This window comes from Capra hircus, chromosome 6 (genome assembly GCF_001704415.2).
Source record: "Capra hircus breed San Clemente chromosome 6, ASM170441v1, whole genome shotgun sequence".
NCBI lineage: Eukaryota > Metazoa > Chordata > Mammalia > Artiodactyla > Bovidae > Capra > Capra hircus.
The window spans coordinates 95,213,890-95,231,826 of record NC_030813.1 but is presented as its reverse complement, the minus strand read 5'-3'; the positions used below and the strand labels follow the sequence as shown (position 1 = coordinate 95,231,826).

The 17,937-nt window shown below is 42.0% G+C and overlaps 1 protein-coding gene across 1 annotated transcript in view; it reads left to right on the top strand.

Annotated features, from left to right (window-relative positions):
- Positions 1,271-17,937, top strand: part of ANTXR2 (anthrax toxin receptor 2) — a 173,814-nt gene continuing 157,147 nt past the window's right edge. The window contains exons 1-3 of the mRNA XM_005681813.3: positions 1,271-2,095; positions 2,752-2,823; positions 4,937-5,008. Of these exons, the coding sequence (XP_005681870.3) occupies positions 1,944-2,095; positions 2,752-2,823; positions 4,937-5,008 (296 nt within the window). The 5' untranslated portion in view covers positions 1,271-1,943. The remainder of the gene's footprint in view (positions 2,096-2,751; positions 2,824-4,936; positions 5,009-17,937) is intronic.

Sequence of the window (17,937 nt, the reverse complement as noted above, 5' to 3'; positions counted from 1 at the left end):
GTTTTAGGAGCTAAGTTGTGTCCCACTCTTTTGCACCTCCAAGGACTTATAGCCTGCCAGGCTTCTCTGTCCATGGGATTTCCCAGGCAAGAATACTGAAGTGGGTTGCTATTTCCTTCTCCAGGGGTCTTCCCTACCCAGGGACTGAACTGAGTTTCTTGCATGGGCAGGCAGATTCTTTACCTAAAGCAGATGCTAAGGTGATGGATTTCTGTCTTCAAACAGCTTGCAAATCTGGTTTTAGTCAGAGACAGTGTAAACAAAAAGTTAAATATGCACCACAACTATTCAAATTGCTCAGACAACATGTAATGTAGTACTATATGAACTTTTTATCATAAAGCCTTGACTTAATTCAAATGAAGAGGAGGTGACACTGAATGTTACTCTCAATCAGTGGTGTGCATACCAGTGGGATTCCCTGGTGTCTCAGTGGTAAAGAATCCGCCTGCCATACTGAAAACTCAGGAGAGGAAGGTTCAATCCAGGATGGGGAAGATACCCTGGAGGAGGAAATGGCAACCCACTCCAGTATTCTTGCCTGGGAAATCCCATGGACAGAGGAGCCTGAGGAAGTACAGTCCATGGGGTCTCAAAGAGTCGGACACAACTGAGCGACTAACATACCGGTCAGATGGTTAGGCTCCAAAAGTCAGTTTCCACCGGCAGGGAGGCAGGTTGCCGTAGGGGCAGAGAGGAGAGGTTGAGTGCAGAATGAATGAGTAAGCAGAGAATCCAAAATGCCTGCAAACTTTTGCTCCTGTGCAAGTTTGGCAAGGGTGACCCAGTTGGCTCCGAGATGAAATTCTCAATATCTCGAGCTTGAGATGAATGTCAGTGGGATGCAATGTTTTGAGGTACAGCTGTTCATTTGTGAAGTTTCCCACCCTTACTCCCCCAACCCCCCCCCCCCAGAGAAGTTTCTAGTCTTAATGAGATGAAACAATAAGGTAGGTTTATTTAAGGAAAAAAAAAAAAAAGAGGAAGTTGTCTACTTTAGATACCGGAGCAGCAAGTGCGCTTGTGATAATGGGGGTGAGGCAGAGAGAGGGGGTCATGCCCTTTCTCAGGACCGTTAGACCTCAGTCTCCCAACCCCGCCACGGGCTGCTCTGCACAGCTGCTGCAACAGGCCGAGCCTGCAGGGTACAGGAAGGGGGGTTGTTTAGTTTCTAGAGGACATCTGTTTTTCTAAACTACTTCTCTCCTTTCCAAAAGCTGGCAAGCCTTAGTCATCTCGGCTCGGCACGAACCCACAAGTGTGCGTGTGTGGCTCGGCTCAGGCCCCGCCCTCGGGCGCACACAGCCACCGCGGAGACCCGGCCGGATTGCGGTTCTGGCCTTGGCTGCGAGTGGCTTCTCCGGAGCCGCCCGGCCTCCTCCCCTAAAGAGGACCGCCCGGCCGCCGCGCGGTGCCAGAGCCGAGTACGAGGAAGAAAAGTTTGCAGGGCCGGGCGGAGGCGGGGAACCCGAACCGAGCGGTCCTCCGTTTTCAAGTGTACGCGGCGGTGGCCGCGTCCCGGGCGGCCCTCCTGGAGGACCCGAGCTCCGTAGCGGAGGCTGGAGGCTCGACCCGAGGCGGCGGAGGAACTTCTGCGAGCAGTCGCCGCGGGCCCCGCTGATCTGCAGGAACTCTCCGGAATCGGGAGGGGGAGGGCCGGATCGCTCTTCCACGGGGATTCGTCAAGAGTTCCGGCGGCAGCTGCGGCGGCGGCGGAGTCTCCCTTTGTCCTGCTAGGACCTCCCTCCTTCCCTGTCTCCCTCCCTCTGTCAGTCAGTGGGTCCCGCTGACCCAGGCGCCGGCGCCCTAAGGGACTCGCTATCGCCCCCACCTCAGGGTGCGTCCCTGGTCACTCCCACCACCCTAGCGTCGCCGCCGAGTGGAGCCTGGCCGAGCCGAGGGGGGCTGCGAGCAGGAGGGAGCCGCAGACCCCCGGCCGCAGGATGGTGGCGGGGCTCTCCCCGGCCCGCTGTCCCGGGCGCTGGCTGATCCCCGGGCTGTGGCTGCTTGCTCTCAGCGGTCCCGGGGGGCTGCTGAGCGCCCAGGAGCAGCCCTCCTGCCACGGAGCCTTTGATCTCTACTTCGTCTTGGACAAGTGAGTGCGGGAAAAGGGATCCAGGGTCTCCTGGGGAGAGTGGCCCTGGGTGGTGAGCTGTGGTGGGGAGAGGCTGAGCTGTCTGTGCGACCTGGGGAGGGGTGAGGGACAACTCCGGTGATGGGCGCCCTGTTGCTATCTCTGTCCAAAAGGCGAGCGCTTTCGGATCTGTGCGGGCTGCGGGGTAATAGGAGGAGCCCGGAGCTGCTAGGCTCTCTAGGGAGATGGGCAGTCACTGCTGGCCAGTGGCGGGGTTTCTTAGGAAATGGGAGTGCGGTCACTTGGGGTAAACTTCTGCGACCCTAGGACCCACATAAGACTCCTTCTGGGTCCCTCAGTCCTCATCGCCTCACGCTGGCTAAAGTTTGCCGGGTTTTATCCTGAGCACAGCACTTTCACTGTAGCTTGGCAGTCTAAAGTTAACGTACTCACTGTGGTTTGCATTTCCTTCTAAGGAAGGCTGTGTTTATGTGAAGAGCTGGGATCTTACTCCAGACAATTAGCAGGCAGGTGATCCCTGAAGATGGGTAGACTTCCTAGGTTCCTGTAGCACCTACCTTTCAGTTGCTGATACTGTTAACTTGGCTTGAAGAAGAGGTCAGGTTACACCCCTGTGACTGTGTTGTTTTTCTGATTCGTTCAATTTTCTTTTTCAGGTCTGGGAGTGTGGCAAATAACTGGATTGAGATTTACAATTTTGTTCAGCATCTTACAGAGAGATTTGTAAGGTATTTCTCCTACTTTCCTTTTCTAAGCAGGGGACTTTGAGGTGGAGGCAAGTAGACCAAAGGCTAGATAGGGTATCCTTTTTTGGAAACCATTTGCAGGGAGAGCCTTTACTGAAGTGTTGATTTTTAAGTGCCTCAAGGTCTTATCACACACAAGCTGTTATTAGGACAGCCCTTCAGTTGTTGAGGACTTATTTCATCTGGATCCCAGAAACTTGGCTCAGGCTCTGGGGAAGTATCTTCAGATATGATTCCAAATGTCTTTTCCTTTCTGAGTTTTCATCTGTTTTGAATTTCATTTATGCTTTCTCATAATTTATCACTTTAAAAGTTTATGCTAATAATACCCATAATATATTTTCCATTCCACACAATTCTTAGCATTATTGAGGTCCTCATTAAGAAAAAAAAGTGTTGGTAAACTTCAAATGAGCATGTGTTAATAACCCACTACCAGAAAAGGCACTTGTGTGTGTGTGTGTTTAAAGAAATGACTTGTGTTTACACAATGTGTGGGTGTGTGGCTGGTTTAAAATTTAACTGTTCTATATATGCAATAAGCCTTACTAGGAAGGATTGGTTTGTCTCCTATAAAAAGCATAACTGCTATGATAGCCAGCTTACTCTCTTATTTAGAGGTAACCAGAAATTAGCGGCTTTCTTATTTAAAAGTAACCCTAGGACACTAGGCTTTTGAGGCTTTTTTCCTCCTCCTCTTTTTTTTTTTTTCTTTTTAAAGAAGAAAAAATGCAACGAGGAAATGCAAGTTTATCAAGATAATGGAAAGGACATGAAAAGGAGCTGTATCATTAAATATTGCTTCTTTCAGTCGTGTTAGCCCAAATGTTTTCTTTAAAACAGGCTTGGATGATCAAAACATTTTGAAAGTCATGTTGCAAGTAACTTCAAACAATCTGTAGAGGCCTAGGAAATCCTTGCTTTCAGTTATTGGCAGCAGTAAGCTTATCCCTATAAAAATGTATGCTTGTCCATGTTCAGTCATCAGTCTTCTGTTTAAGAAGCCAAGTATAACACTCATTTCTGGACAGGGTCTAAGGTAAGCTTGTCTAGGAAAGAAAAATAAACAAGGCTCTGTATCGTTAAGTGTCAAAGGCAGGAGACAGAGTTGTTGATAAATTTTCTGATTTAATCCAAGAGTGTGCCGAGTGTCTCATAGATTTTGATCAAAAGCAGTGGGTCGTTTCAGTACATTTCCAAGAAGTAGGGCTCTTATTTGGTCTGGTTTACAAATTGGAATTCTATAGTAAACAGTTCTCTGGCGCAAGTTGTTCAGTTACTAACCCATAATATATTGTAGGAAATGAGTAAAGGGTGACTACTGAAGTGAATGACTTTTCAAATATGTATAACCCTTGGGCATCATTCTGCTCTTCAGTTTATAGAGCTGAGTGTTACAGCTTCAGGTTCGATCTTAATAAACATTGCATAGGGTGTCTTTGAAACAGGAATCATTCTGTGAGATCAAGGCTTAGAGCTTAAAAGGTGTAGTTAACTAGGGCAGTTGTTGCCAGTGGGAAGTATGATGCTTGAGACTTAGAGAACTGAACATGTCTAATCAAAATGTGACTTGTTCTTCTCTTTCACATTGTCCTTGACACTCTTTAAGTAATCCTACCTCAGGATAACTTGTATGAGCTCCTCTCATAGTTGTGGTAATTAAATCAAACCGGCTTGTCTCCAGCCCTAAACTTGCTATGATAATCATTCTGAAGGGATTGGCCTCCTTGAAGGAGATGAGGTAGAAGGCCAAAGAAAGAGCTTGCTACCAAAAAAAAAAAAAAAAAAAAAAAAAGAAAGAAAGAAAAATTTCCACTGGCCTGGAATTTATCTTTCTAGGTAATTTCTTCCTAAAGTGGCCCTGTGCGTCAGAGAGGAGTGCCTGAGTGCTGAGCAGCACTGACTAAATCCAGAATGACTTATGTGATAATGGTAATGTTGAGCAGAGTTCATGTATTTACTTAGGGGTTCCATTTAAGAGAAGCCTGGACCGTTCATTGAGACTGATTTTAAATGAGACTCCCTAGCTATACATCTGTATTATATCAATATTTCTTTTAAAAATGTTTTAACTGCCTCTTTTCTTATTTTGCAGCCCTCAAATGAGATTATCTTTCATTGTGTTTTCTTCTCAAGCCACCATTATTTTGCCATTAACCGGAGACAGGTTAGTGCATTATCACTTTGCTGCAGGCTTTTAGTAGAGACTGATCTTAAAGGAATGATGGATATTTCCAAGTGGTGATTCAGGCCTCTCAGTGGAATCAAGCAAGTACACAGACAATTTAGTTCTCTTCACTAATAGAGGGAAAAGGAGGTATGAATAATATAAAAGCGCAGCTAATCTGAAAATCAATATCATTCATATTGCTGTGGAATGTACAATGAGACGCAGATCTCTGCCTTAGTTGTGTGTTTACGGCCTCCCACCTTTCCCCTGCTCTGTTACTGTGAGTAGTTCTACATCTTTCTTGTTTAGATGTAATGTATTAATCAACTAGGAATTTGAAGAACATTAAGGAGGAGAAAGATATGGATCTATTTGGATAATTTACTAGATGGAGCAGACATCCTGCATCTTTAGACTTACTCTGAGGTCCACTGATGCCAAATATGTTTACCTTTATGAAAGCACTTGCTTTTAATTTCATAAATATACATATTTATGAATTTGAATTTAATTTCATATATATATATAGTTTTTCCCCAAATCAATATCGTAATACTTTATATGACCGTTTTGGTGTCATTTGAACTAATCATTGTGGCAAGTTAGAAGTAGTCATTGATGTTAGGTGGTAGCCTGGATGGGAGGGGAGATTGGGGAAGAATGGATACATGTGTATGTATGGCTGAGTCCCTTTGTTGTCCATCTGAAGCTATCACAACATGGTTAATCAGCTATACTCCATCATAGAATAAAGTTAAAAAAACAAGTAGTCATTGACATTTTAAAGAATGGTTCTTTCCATAGTGGGAAGGGAGATTTTCTACTTCATTTAACATGAAGTACACAAGGTAGTTCTTGATCAGTTCTTGAATAAATGAGTGGATTAGTTTTAATGTGAAACCCAATTTCTCCAAACTGTAGTTTCAGCAAGGAAGGCTGTTGTACCTTGTTCTGTGTAATATGTGGATTTCTGAGGTTTTGTGTTTATAGTTCCTTTAAATAAAGTTTTTTTTTAACTTTAAAAATGTCAAGAACACATAATATTTAAAAGAGCTTACAGAGGTAACTTATTTAAAATTCCCAGAATTGATTTGGAAAATCGATCAAACTTTTAACATATTTGTGCTTTAAGTTTTACTTTTCCTGGAGAGGAAATCTCTCTGTAGGTGGGGAGTCCAGCTTATGACCTCAGTCTCCTCTCTGATACTTCGTTTCATACTTTCTCATGTGCATCTGGGTCTCATCAAAGGCCAGGGCAACAGTAATCCCTAACAACCCAAATACAACAGCTGTTTATTCCCATTGATATAACAGTCCTTGTCTTCATGAAAAGAATTTTTTCCATTGCCCAGCTTAATTTCCAAAGAAACAGCTTTTGATTCACCCCAGGTCAGTCAGTGGTAAAGAATCCACCTACCAAGGCAGGAGCTGCAGTTTTGATCCTGGATTGGGAAGATACCTTGGACGAGGAAATGGCAACCCACTCCTGTATTCTTGCCTAGGAAGTCGCATGGACAAAGGAGCCTGGCGGGCTACAGTCCATGGGGTCGCAAAGAATTGGATACGACTGAGCAACTGAGCATATACAAAGCACATCCATTAAGACAAAAAGAGAACCATGCTAACATTTGTGGAGTGCACATGTAGAGAAAAGCATTTAGACTATTGCCAGACACACAACAGACTCTCAGTAATTGTTAACTGCCTGCTTTGTGCTAGGTTCTCTGTTAGGTACTTTATATGTGAGTTCTCCAGCACTTTGATGAAGTGTAATCACAGGTCAGCAAGATTGGTATTGCATCAGCAGGCATGGAAGGGGTTTAAATTGTGTTAATCTCACTAACACAATTTTTACTATTACTATACACTATAGTAATAGTAAATTTATATTACTGTACACAATCTCACTAACACAGTTTTAACCCAGGAGTTGGTGATGGACGGGAAAGCCTGGCGTGCTGCAGTTCATGGGATCACAAAGAGTTGGACACGACTGAGAGAATGAACTAAACTGAATCTCACTAAAGATTTTCTGTTGTCATTGGTTGAATCTGATAAGGCAGAGGTTGGGATAAAGAGGCTTCTGTTTCCAGAGGCAGCATAATATTGCAGCTGAAAGTTGCTGAACCAATTTCCTAGCCAAATGGTCACAGACAAGTGACAGCCTCTTTATGCTTCACTTTTTTCCATCTGAATAATGATGATGATGATGGTCATAATAATAATACCTACCTCATAAGACTGCTGTAAAAATTGAAGTCAGTGAGTGTGGACAATGTAGGACAGAGTCTGGCATATATGTGTCAGGAGAAGAGAGCTTTGTTGTTGTTATTATCTGCAGTTAGGGAGTGTGCAGTATTTTAATGATGGGGACGCATTATCCTTATATAAAGGGATTATTGTACTGCTTGAAAGGATTTATAATAGTCCAGGAGGAATTCTAATATAATGCTATTTGCAACTTTTAAAAAAACATAGTTGGCTCTTCTGTCTCTTTTTAAATAGAAATAAATTTAGTTTTAACAAATTTCCCTGTTTGCCAAATTGCATTAGTTTGGGGTAGCAGAATGTACACTAACAAGGCTTGGGTTAGAGTTCCAGTTTTGCTACTTATTGGTTAGAGATGGGATAAATCATCTTCTCATTCTGTCAGTATTTATGTCTATAAACTGCAGGCATAATCTACTGTGTTTTCCTTCTTTCTTTCTTTCTTTCTTTTTTTTTTTATTGTGTTTCCTTAAGAGATTTGTTGGGATCAAAAATAAGATAATGCATACAGAAATATTTTGTTTATTACAGAACAGTTTCCATTAAAGGATTACTTTCTGAACCTAGTTGTTCTTTTATCAATTTTATTTAAATAGTAACTTTTCAAATTTCTCTGGTCCTCTATATTTGGATATAAGGTCACTTTTCATTCATTATACCCCCTTTTTTTAAAAAAAAAATTGGGGTATTGTTGCTTTACAATGTTGTGTGTTTCTGCTGTACAACAAAGTGAGTAAGCTATATGTATGCATATAACCCCTCCCTCTTGGACCTCCCTTTCCTTGCAGCCCCTTCCCCCTCCTCCCCTTCTTCCACCCACCTCCCGCCCCCGCATCTCACCCCTCTAGGTCACCACAGAGTACCGAGCTGAGCTCCAGACACTATTCAGCAGCTTCCCACCAGCTATCTGTTTTACACACGGGTGATATGTTTATGTCAAGCTTAATCTCTCAATTCAGCCCACTCTCTCCATGTCTACATGTCCATTTTCTGTATCTGCATCTCCATTCCTGCCTTTTAAGTGTGTAGAAACCATTCGCGTATTTAGATGCAAGATCACTGAATGAATGTTGCCACAGCTATTGGGGATCCTTGTTTCAAAGTCCAAAAAGGGGAATTCTACGCATGAACTTTCTTGACGTCACACTTAGAGGTCTGAGCGCATAGGAAAAGCGAAGGTCAAATACATCAGGTTTCACAATTTTGTTTCTATTTCTCATAATTCTTCTGTAGCTTGGTAAATATGAGAAGTACCTCTTTCACATTTCAAAGTGTTGCTAAATATCTTCAGTAGAGACGAAGCAAGATTAGAAGGCAGTAAGTCCTTGCAGTTGGATTATGTCTTCTGTTAGGGTTTCATCATGAAGTCTGGTACTATGTAAATGCATGAACAGAATAATAAACACGGCAAGAAATGATCACTTATCCATTTTATATGCTCAAGATTCAAAACCATTATTTTTTTAAAATTTATGTGTATTTATTGGCTGCTTTGGGTTTTCGTCGCTGCATATGGGCTTTCTCTAGTTGAGGCGAGTGGGGGCTACTCTCTAGTTGCAGTGTGAGGGCTTCTCATTGTAGTGGCTTCTCTCATTGTGGAGCACGGGCTCTAGAGCACACAGGCTTTCGTAGCTGTGACACATGGGCTTAGTTGCCCTGTGGCATGTGGAATCTGCCTGGATGCGGGATCGAACCTCTGTCCCCTGAATTGGCAGGCAGATTCTTAACCACTGGACCACCAGGAAAGTCCTAAAAACATTATTATTTTGAATATTTCAATTTGAAACATTCTATTCTTTTGCCCTCATGATTTTTGTTTTATTTTATTTTCATTGTTGTTGTTGTTAAGTTGCTGCGTCCTGTCTGACTCTTCGCGACCCCATGAACTGTAGCATGCCATCCTCTGTCCTCCACTGTCTCCGGCTCAGATTCCTATACATTGAGTTGGAGATGCTATTTAACCATCTCATCCTCTGCTGCCTGCTTCTCCTTTTGCCTTCAGTCTTTTCCATCAGGGTCTTTTCCATGAATCGGCTCTTTGCATCGTGTGGCCAAAGTGTTGGAGCTTCAGCTTCAGAATCAGTCATTCCAATGAATATTCAGGCTTGATTTCCTGTAGAATTGACTGGTTTGATCTTCTTGGAGTCCAAGGGACTCTCAAGAGTCTTCTCTTTTATCCTCCATGTCTGGTAATCCCTCCACTCACCTACCCACCATCCTGTTCTGCCTACCCTGTATACCATGTTTTGAGCGTTATATGCTCTGGAGGTAACACAAGGATCTTGTGTGTGATAGTGAGGAGTGTACACAAACACATATAACTCAGGGCTGTATTATAGGATCCAGTAAGAGGAAAGGAGATCCAACCAGTCCATTCTGAAGGAGATCAGCCCTGGGATTTCTTTGGAAAGAATGATGCTAAAGCTGAAACTCCAGTACTTTGGCCACCTCATGCGAAGAGTTGACTCATTGGAAAAGACTCTGATGCTGGGAGGGATTGGGGGCAGGAGGAGAAGGGGTCGACAGAGGATGAGATGGCTGGATGGCATCACTGACTCGATGGATGTGAGTCTGAGTGAACTCCGGGAGTTGGTGATGGACAGGGAGGCCTGGCGTGCTGCAGTTCATGGGGTCGAAAAGAGTCGGACACGACTGAGTGACTGAACTGAACTGAGCTAAAGAGGAAAGTGCTGAGTGTTGACTGAATATGGAAATATCCAGCCTCTCAGTGTTAGAGAATTTGAATCAAGACTCATTTAAAAGGATATTTTTAGTTATTGTGTTGAATAATTGGTGATAGTGAATTATGCTTAGTTCTGTTCAGTGTAATCTTAATGAGGTAAAAGCAATTTAGTTGGAAACATTTAGTGAACATTTTTATGTGCTAGATGCTGTGCAAAATGCTTTCTATTCATTACTTTTCTTAACCCTTTATCAACTCCATGTCGTAGATACTATTATCTCAACTTTACAAATGAGGAAACTGAAGCTGAGAAAGGAAATGTAGCTTGTCCAAGGACACACAGTTAATCAGTGATGAGGAGTATATTAGCCAGAATAGTCTCTTGAAATGTAGAGTAGATCATGCCACTCTTGCTCTTAAGACAATCTGATGGCTTAGAGTAGAAAGCATTTCCCAGTGGCCTAAAAGCCCTACCTGACTGCTCACCCAGTCCTTTCCTGACACTGCATGCCACAGTCTTGCCCACTGGCCACCTTTCCCTTCCCTGGACGGGCCAAGTGTGTTTCCGTACTAGCAGTTTTGCTCTTTGTCTTCCCCATGTCTTCCCTGGCCTCATCCCATGCGTCGCCTCCCCGGAGAGGCCTTGCCTTGGCATCAGGTGTGAAGCACTCCTACCCCACCTTTCCAGTAATGTCTCACAGTTCTCTGTTTGGTTGTCACTTTTTGAAATTGTTCTGATAATTAATTGATTTATTTTATCTCCATAACCCTAATGTAAACTGCATGAGAGCAGAGGGGTTTTCTTTGTTTTGTTTACCTTCACCTCTATATCTTAACACCTATAACAGAACTTGAAACATAGATGCTCAGTAAATATATGTTGAATGAACGATTGGGTTGATCTTACTCTAGAACCTGAGTTATTAACTGCTATCAAATGTTTTCTCTCCTTAAGAAATAATAAAACATGATTTATGTTTGCGAATCTTCTCATTCCTATTGTTATAGATCAGTTACAAACATTTCCAACTCTCTTTTTGATATACTTGTCCCCAACTTGAAAAAGTCATATAATTGTTTGACCTGAGAATAATAATCAATTAGGAAAAAATATTCCGTAGGCAAACTTCTAGGAAATTAAAAATAAGTCATTTGATTAAATTTATATAAAAAGTGTAAGTAATATATACATTTCTGTTATTTGAAAGGATTTCTTTTAATTCCTTTGAATTCAAGTTAAAAGTTTACTTGTGATAAGATAGTTTGTAATTTATAAATTGGTTCATTCATTTTGCAAGCAGGGAAATTTGTCAGTATCTGTAAACGTTTAGAAATCTTCTATCAGCAATTTTACTTTTTAGGACTATGCCCTACTGAAATAGTAGCATCAGTGTGCAAAAATAGGTATATGTGAGATTAAACCCTGAAGCATTGTTCATAATGTGAAAATGGTAGTAAATCTAAATGCTCATCAGTTGATGATACTGTAATTAAATTAGAGTATATACATAGAATTGGATACTATGCAGTCATTCAAAGAATTGGAAAATCTATATATATTGCTATGAAAATAGGTCTAAGATATACTAGTTGAGAAAAGCAAGTTGCAAAATACTCTGTTAAAGATGATAAACAAAAATTTTAATGGCTTTTATGGTATGTGTGTATGATAATGAATGCATGGAAAAAAGTCTGGAAGATGAGCCACAAATTGCTAACAGTAATATTGTCTTAGCAATGAGATTCAGGGTGGGGGCTCCTTCCTGTTTTAGTTTCTATACATTTAGGTTATTCAATTTTATTTGAATAATGTACTATTTATAAAAAACAAATGCTTAGGTTTAAAAGAAATATTACTGACTTAGGTAGCCAGAGACAACTCTCTTGGTATCAGAATGGAACTCAGGAGTTAGAAAGTATAGACAGTAGGACTAGGGCATTGTTGTTGTTCTTCAGTCACTCAGTCCTGTCTGACTCTTTGCGAACCCATGGACTGCAGCACGCCAGGCTCTTCTGTCCTCCACCATCTCTTGGAGTTTGCTCAAATTCATGTCAATTGAGTTAGTGGTATGCTGTGCTTGGTTGCTCAGTCATGTTCGACTCTTTTTGACCCCATGAACTGTAGCCCGCCAGGCTTCTTTGTCCATGGAGATTTTCCAGGCACGAATACTGGAGTGGGTTGCCATGCCCTCCTTCAGGGGATCTTCCCAACCCAGGAATTGAACACAGGTCTCCTGCTTTGCTTCTGCCTCCAATGCAGGAGACCCAGGTTCGATCCCTGGGTTGGGAAGATCCCCTGGAGAAGGAAACGACAACCCACTCCAGTACTTTTGCCTGGAAAATCCCATGGACTGAGGAGCCTGGTAGGCTACAGTCCATGGGGTCACAAAGAGTCAGACGTGACTGAGTGACTTCACTTCTTCACTTCACTTCTCCTGCCTTGCAGGAAGATTCTTTATGGTCTGAGCCACCAGGGAAGCTCAAGAATACTGGAGTGGGTAGCCTATCCTTTCTCCAGGGGAGCTTCCCGACTCAGGAATCTAACTGTGGTTTCCTGCATTTCAGGCAGATTCTTTACCAGCTGAACTACTAGGGAAACCCATTGAGTCAGTGATGCTATCTAACCATCTCATCCTCTGCTGCCCCTTCTCCTTTTGCCTTCAATTTTTCGCAGTGTCATAGTCTTTTCCAATGAGTTGGCTCTTTGTGTCAGGTGGCCAAAGTATTACAGCTTCAGTTTCAGCAACAGTCCTTCCAGTGACTATTCAGGGTTGATTTTAACATATTCAGCTGTTAACTTGGGGAGTGCTGAAGTGAAATGAAGTGAAAGTTGTTTAGTAATGTCAAACTCTTTGCGATCTCATGGACTATACAATCCATGGAATTCTCTAGACCAGAATACTGGAGTTGATAGCCTTCCCCTTCTCCAGGGTATCTTTCCAACCCAGGGATTGAACTCTGGTCTCCCACATTGCAGGTGGATTCTTTACCAGCTGAGCCAGAAGGGAAGCCTGGCGGGGAGTGAGGGTGGGGTGGGGGGAAGGGCGGGGATCCTGAAGGTTGCTTGTTAAATGTAAACATCAGGACTGGACTTTGGGTCAGAAAAACGTAGGTGCTGTATACGAGCTGTGTAACTTTGGACAAGTTATTTTACCTCTTGCTACCCAATTCCCTTGTCTGTTATAAGGAGCTAATCATTCCTACTGTGTAGAAGTGTTGGGGTAATGTTGGGTTGATTAAGTGAACATAATGCATGAGAAGGCCTAATGAATGACTAGGTGGGAAGGAGGCTGAGGCTGAGATGAGATCTGGGTCTTATCACTGTACAGCCTCATCACCATTGTGTGCCCAGCTTCTAGCAGAAGTTTGAAGTCAAGTGACTTTGCTCAAAGTGACACGGCTAAGTCAGAGCCAGAATTCACCCCTGCATATGGCTGTTGAGCATGAGCATCTAACCATTCCACTGCCTCAGAATCTTGGCTCGCCTTTCTCTACCTGGTTTCCAGAATTAGTCAGAGTTGTCGTAATTCAAAGATATATTCATCCTCTAAATTTCTTCTGTTCTCTTACAAGCCAGTGACGTGGTGAGAGGAAGTGACTAGTTGTTTTTGTTTAGATTCTAACAGGGAAGTAATTTTTCCTGTTGAGAAAAGTCAGTGCTGGTCACACATCGTGCTGATTCTGAGCGGTCTGAGCATGGCAGCAACTCAGGGTCTAGTCGTGGATATGGCAGTAGTTGTTTTCAGTGAAGCCCCATGTTTGCTTTATGGGTATTTTCTAGAAAATTAAATGCATTGTTACTCAAGTCTGGAAGACAGACCTGGCGCACTAAGGTGGTAGAATGCAGAGGTCATTTTATCATGGCCCAGTAAGGTGTTGAAAGAGGAAATGGGGTATAAACATACAAGATACAGCAGATACAGACTTTAGGTGTCACCTGGGTACCTCACTTAGATAAGTGTAGACTAAATTAGAGACAAGTTTTCACAAACCCGTCTTGTATGGGGCATTTTGTAAGCAGATGTTTTTGAATCTAGGACTCTGACCTAGGATTCATTGGTCTGGAATCTGTACCACAGAGACCTTGACATATATTGGCCTTACAATGACATGTTAAATAAAGAGTAAACAAATTTTTATATAAAGTATGAGTTCTTAAGATAATGTATTAGCAATATTTGTGTCTGAAAAATCATCTTTCATTCTTTTGAAACCCTTGAAAATCTTTTAAGTTGAGCTAATAGGGAACAATTTTTTTTTTTTTTGCTGTTTATTCTTCATACTGTATGCCATATAACAGTGTATAATGGCATAATTAAATAGATAGCTAGGACGGTCCCACATTTGAGTGAGTGAGCTTATTTCCTCTCCTATAATTTTTCTAATTTTGTCAGGCTGATTATATAATATTGTGGTTTATTAATGGAAGGAGACAGAAGTAGTAAAGTTTATCGAGCACTTACTATGTATCAGACATTTTGCTAAATGCTTTATTTGTAATTGCTAAGTGCCAAGTGGATTATAAATCATTTGTAATTTTGTATGGACATGAACAACATCTTGAGAAGATTGTTTTGTCTCATATTCTACTTAATCTACTAAGTTTTATCTTCCAAGAGCAATATTTAATTATGTTATGTAACTATACTTCAGCCACCTGATGTGAAGAGCTGACTCATTGGAAAAGACCCTGATGCTGGGAAAGATTGAGAGCAGGAGGAAAAGGGGACAGCAGAGGATGAGATCGTTAGATGGCATCATCAAATCAATGGACATGAGTTTGGGTAAACTCCGGGAGTTGGTGATGGACAGGGAGGCCTGGCATGCTGTGGTCCATGGGGTTGCAAAGAGTCGGACACAACTGAGCAGCTGAACTGAACTGAAATCTTTATGAAGTTTCTGTGTATTCCTACATTTTGTTTGCACTTTTGTTCATTTCATATCCCTGGCTGATAATCTCTTGAGGATAAAGTACAGTTCAGTTCAGTTCAGTTCAGTCACTCACTCGAGGCTGACTCTTCATGAGCCCATGGACTGCAGCACGCCAGGCTTCCCTGTTCATCATCGACTCTCAGAGCTTGTTCAAACTCATGTCCATTGAGTCTGTGATGCCATCCAACCATCTCATCCTTTGTTATCCCCTTCTCTTCCTGCCTTCAATCTTTCCCAGCATCACGGTCTCTTCCAGTGAGTCAGTTCTTCCTATCAGGTGGCCACAGTATGGAGTTTCAGCTTTAGCATCCGTCCTTCCAATGAATATTCAGGACTGATTTCCTTTAGGGTGGACTGGTTGGATCTCCTTGCAGTCCAAGGGACTCTCAAGAGTTGTCTCCAATACCATAGTTCAAAAGCATCAATTCTTCTGTGCTCAGCTTTCTTTATAGTCAGGCTCTCACATCCATACATGACCACTGGAAAAACCATAGCTTTGACTAGATGGACCTTTGTCAGCAAAGTAATGTCTTTGCTTTTTAGTGTGTTGTCTAGGTTGGTCATAAATTTTCTTCTAAGGAGCAAGCGTCTTTTAATTTCATGGCTGCAGTCATTATCTGCAGTGATTTTTGAGCCCAAGAAAATAAAATCTCTCACTGTTTCCATTGTTTCCCCATCTATTTGCCATGAAGTGATGGGATCAGATGCCGTGATCTTAGTTTTCTGAATGCTGAGTTTTAAGTCAGCTTTTTTACCTCCTCTTTCACTTTAATCAAGAGACTCTTTAGTTCTTCTTCGGTTTCTGCCATAAGGGTGGTGTCATCTGTGTATCTGAGGTTATTGATATTTCTCCTGGCAATCTTGATTCCAGCTCGTGCTTCCAGCCCGGCATTTTGCATGATGTACTCTGCATAGAAGTTTAATAAGCAGGGTGACAATATACAGCTTGATGTACTCCATTCCCAATTTGGAGCCAGTCTGTTGTTCCATGTCCTGTTCTAACTGTTGCTTCTTGACCTGCATACAGATTTCTCAGGAGGCAGGTCAGGTGGTCTGGTATTCCCATCTCTTGAAGAATTTTCCACAGTTTGTTGTGGTTCACATGGTCAAAGGCTTTGGTGTAGTTAATAAAGCAGAAGTAGATGTTTTTTGAAACTCTCTTGCTTTTTCGATGATCCAGCGGATATTGGCAGTTTGATCTCTGGTTCCACTGCCTCCATGCCTCTAACACTTATGCTTATAGGGTTATCTAAACTGGCATTTGGTAGCATAGATGTATGAGGCTTTTAGTTTTTGTGATAGATTGCTCTTTTGTGACCTCCAATGAAACACAGAATACATACAACATATATGCATACATGTGTGTGAGTGCACACGCTCAGTTGTGTCTGACTCTTTGTGACCCCATGGACTGTAGGGTGCCAGGCTCCTCTGTCCCAGGAATTTTCCAAGTGAGAGTACTGGAGTGGGTTGCCATGTCCTCCTCCAGGGGATCTTCCTGACCCAGGGGTTGAACCCTATTCTCTGGCATCTCCTGCACTGACAGGCAGATTTACCACTGAGACAAATATGATTATATATGTAATAGGTATAATATATGTGTATATATGTATATAAATACATATTTTTATTAATTATATATATTTATATACACATGTATTTACATATGTGTATAAAAGTATTTTTATTTAAATATATAATTAAAAAAATGTGGGCTGGGCCTGTGGCTCACTTTAACCAATGGAATGCAACAGATATGAATGAGCATGAAACTGAGCCTCCAGTAACAGTTTGCTCACTGCCTTTCCAGTCTTTACTATCCATCTCTTCAAGGTCATTTAGCTTTTACTTTAGTCACAACTTTTATTTTGATTATCTATTGCTGCATAATAAACTACTCCAAAATTAGTGATGTAAATACAACTGGTCGTTTCTCATGATATTGTGCATTGAATGGGCAGTTCTTATGCTTTGCCTGTTGTCAGCTAGAAAGCTGGAATGGCTAGAAGAGCTGAAATGACCCCACCCACATGGTTTGAAAGTTCGTGCTGGTGCTGGCTGTTGTCTAGGAGCTCAGCTAGGACTGTTGCCCTGTGTCTTCATTCTGCTACACATGACTTCTACTCATGGCTAGGTTAAGTCTCCTCCTACCATGGTGATCTCAGGGTAATCAAAGCTTTTGTATGGCAGCTAGCTACCAAGGGTACATAAAGGGAAAAGTCCTGTGCCTCATTTAGACTTATTCCTGGAGCAGGCATAGTGATCATGAAAAACCACCCCAGCATTTAGTGGCTTAAGCAATGATTTTGTTATCTCTCACTGTTCTATGATGGATGGCTCAAATGGACACTTTCTCTGTCCCACATGATATTATCTGGTGCTATAATCATAGAAGGAGGTTACTGTTACGGAGCACAGCTAGGGCTGTTTCCTGGAATAATATGTTTTCCTCCGTGGGACCTCGGCTGTGGCCTGGGCTTCTCACAGCATGATGACTGGGTCCAGGAGCAAGTACTATGAGATGAAGGAAGCAGTGCCTCCAGTTCTCTTAAGGGTTGGACGTCTGAGAATATCACTTCTACCTTGTTCTAGTGCCAGGTAGTAACAGGGCTGGGCCAGAATCAAGGGGATGGGGGATAAATTCCAACTTTTGATGGGAGAATGGGTGCATATAGAGTAGGAAGAAATTGATAGAGGTCATACTTAGAGATTCTGTACCATAGTTTATACTGAAAGTAATAATGAAACTCCAAAGATGAATTGCTTTCAGAAATAAACATGCCAGCTAAGAGAAAACAAACAAACAAACAAACCTTGTGTGTAACCAAAATAGCAAATTAGACTGGTAATTTTGGCACTAGTCTTTAGATTCTACTGTAACCCATAACCCATGTCAGCAAATTTTGAATGATGTGTTATTTACTTTTATTTTTTATTATTAGCCTCTCACTCTCATTCCTCTTATTCTTTTGTATGAATTAAAACTGTTTATCAACAACATTAATACTTTATTTTTGTATTATTTTAATATAATTTTTTCTTC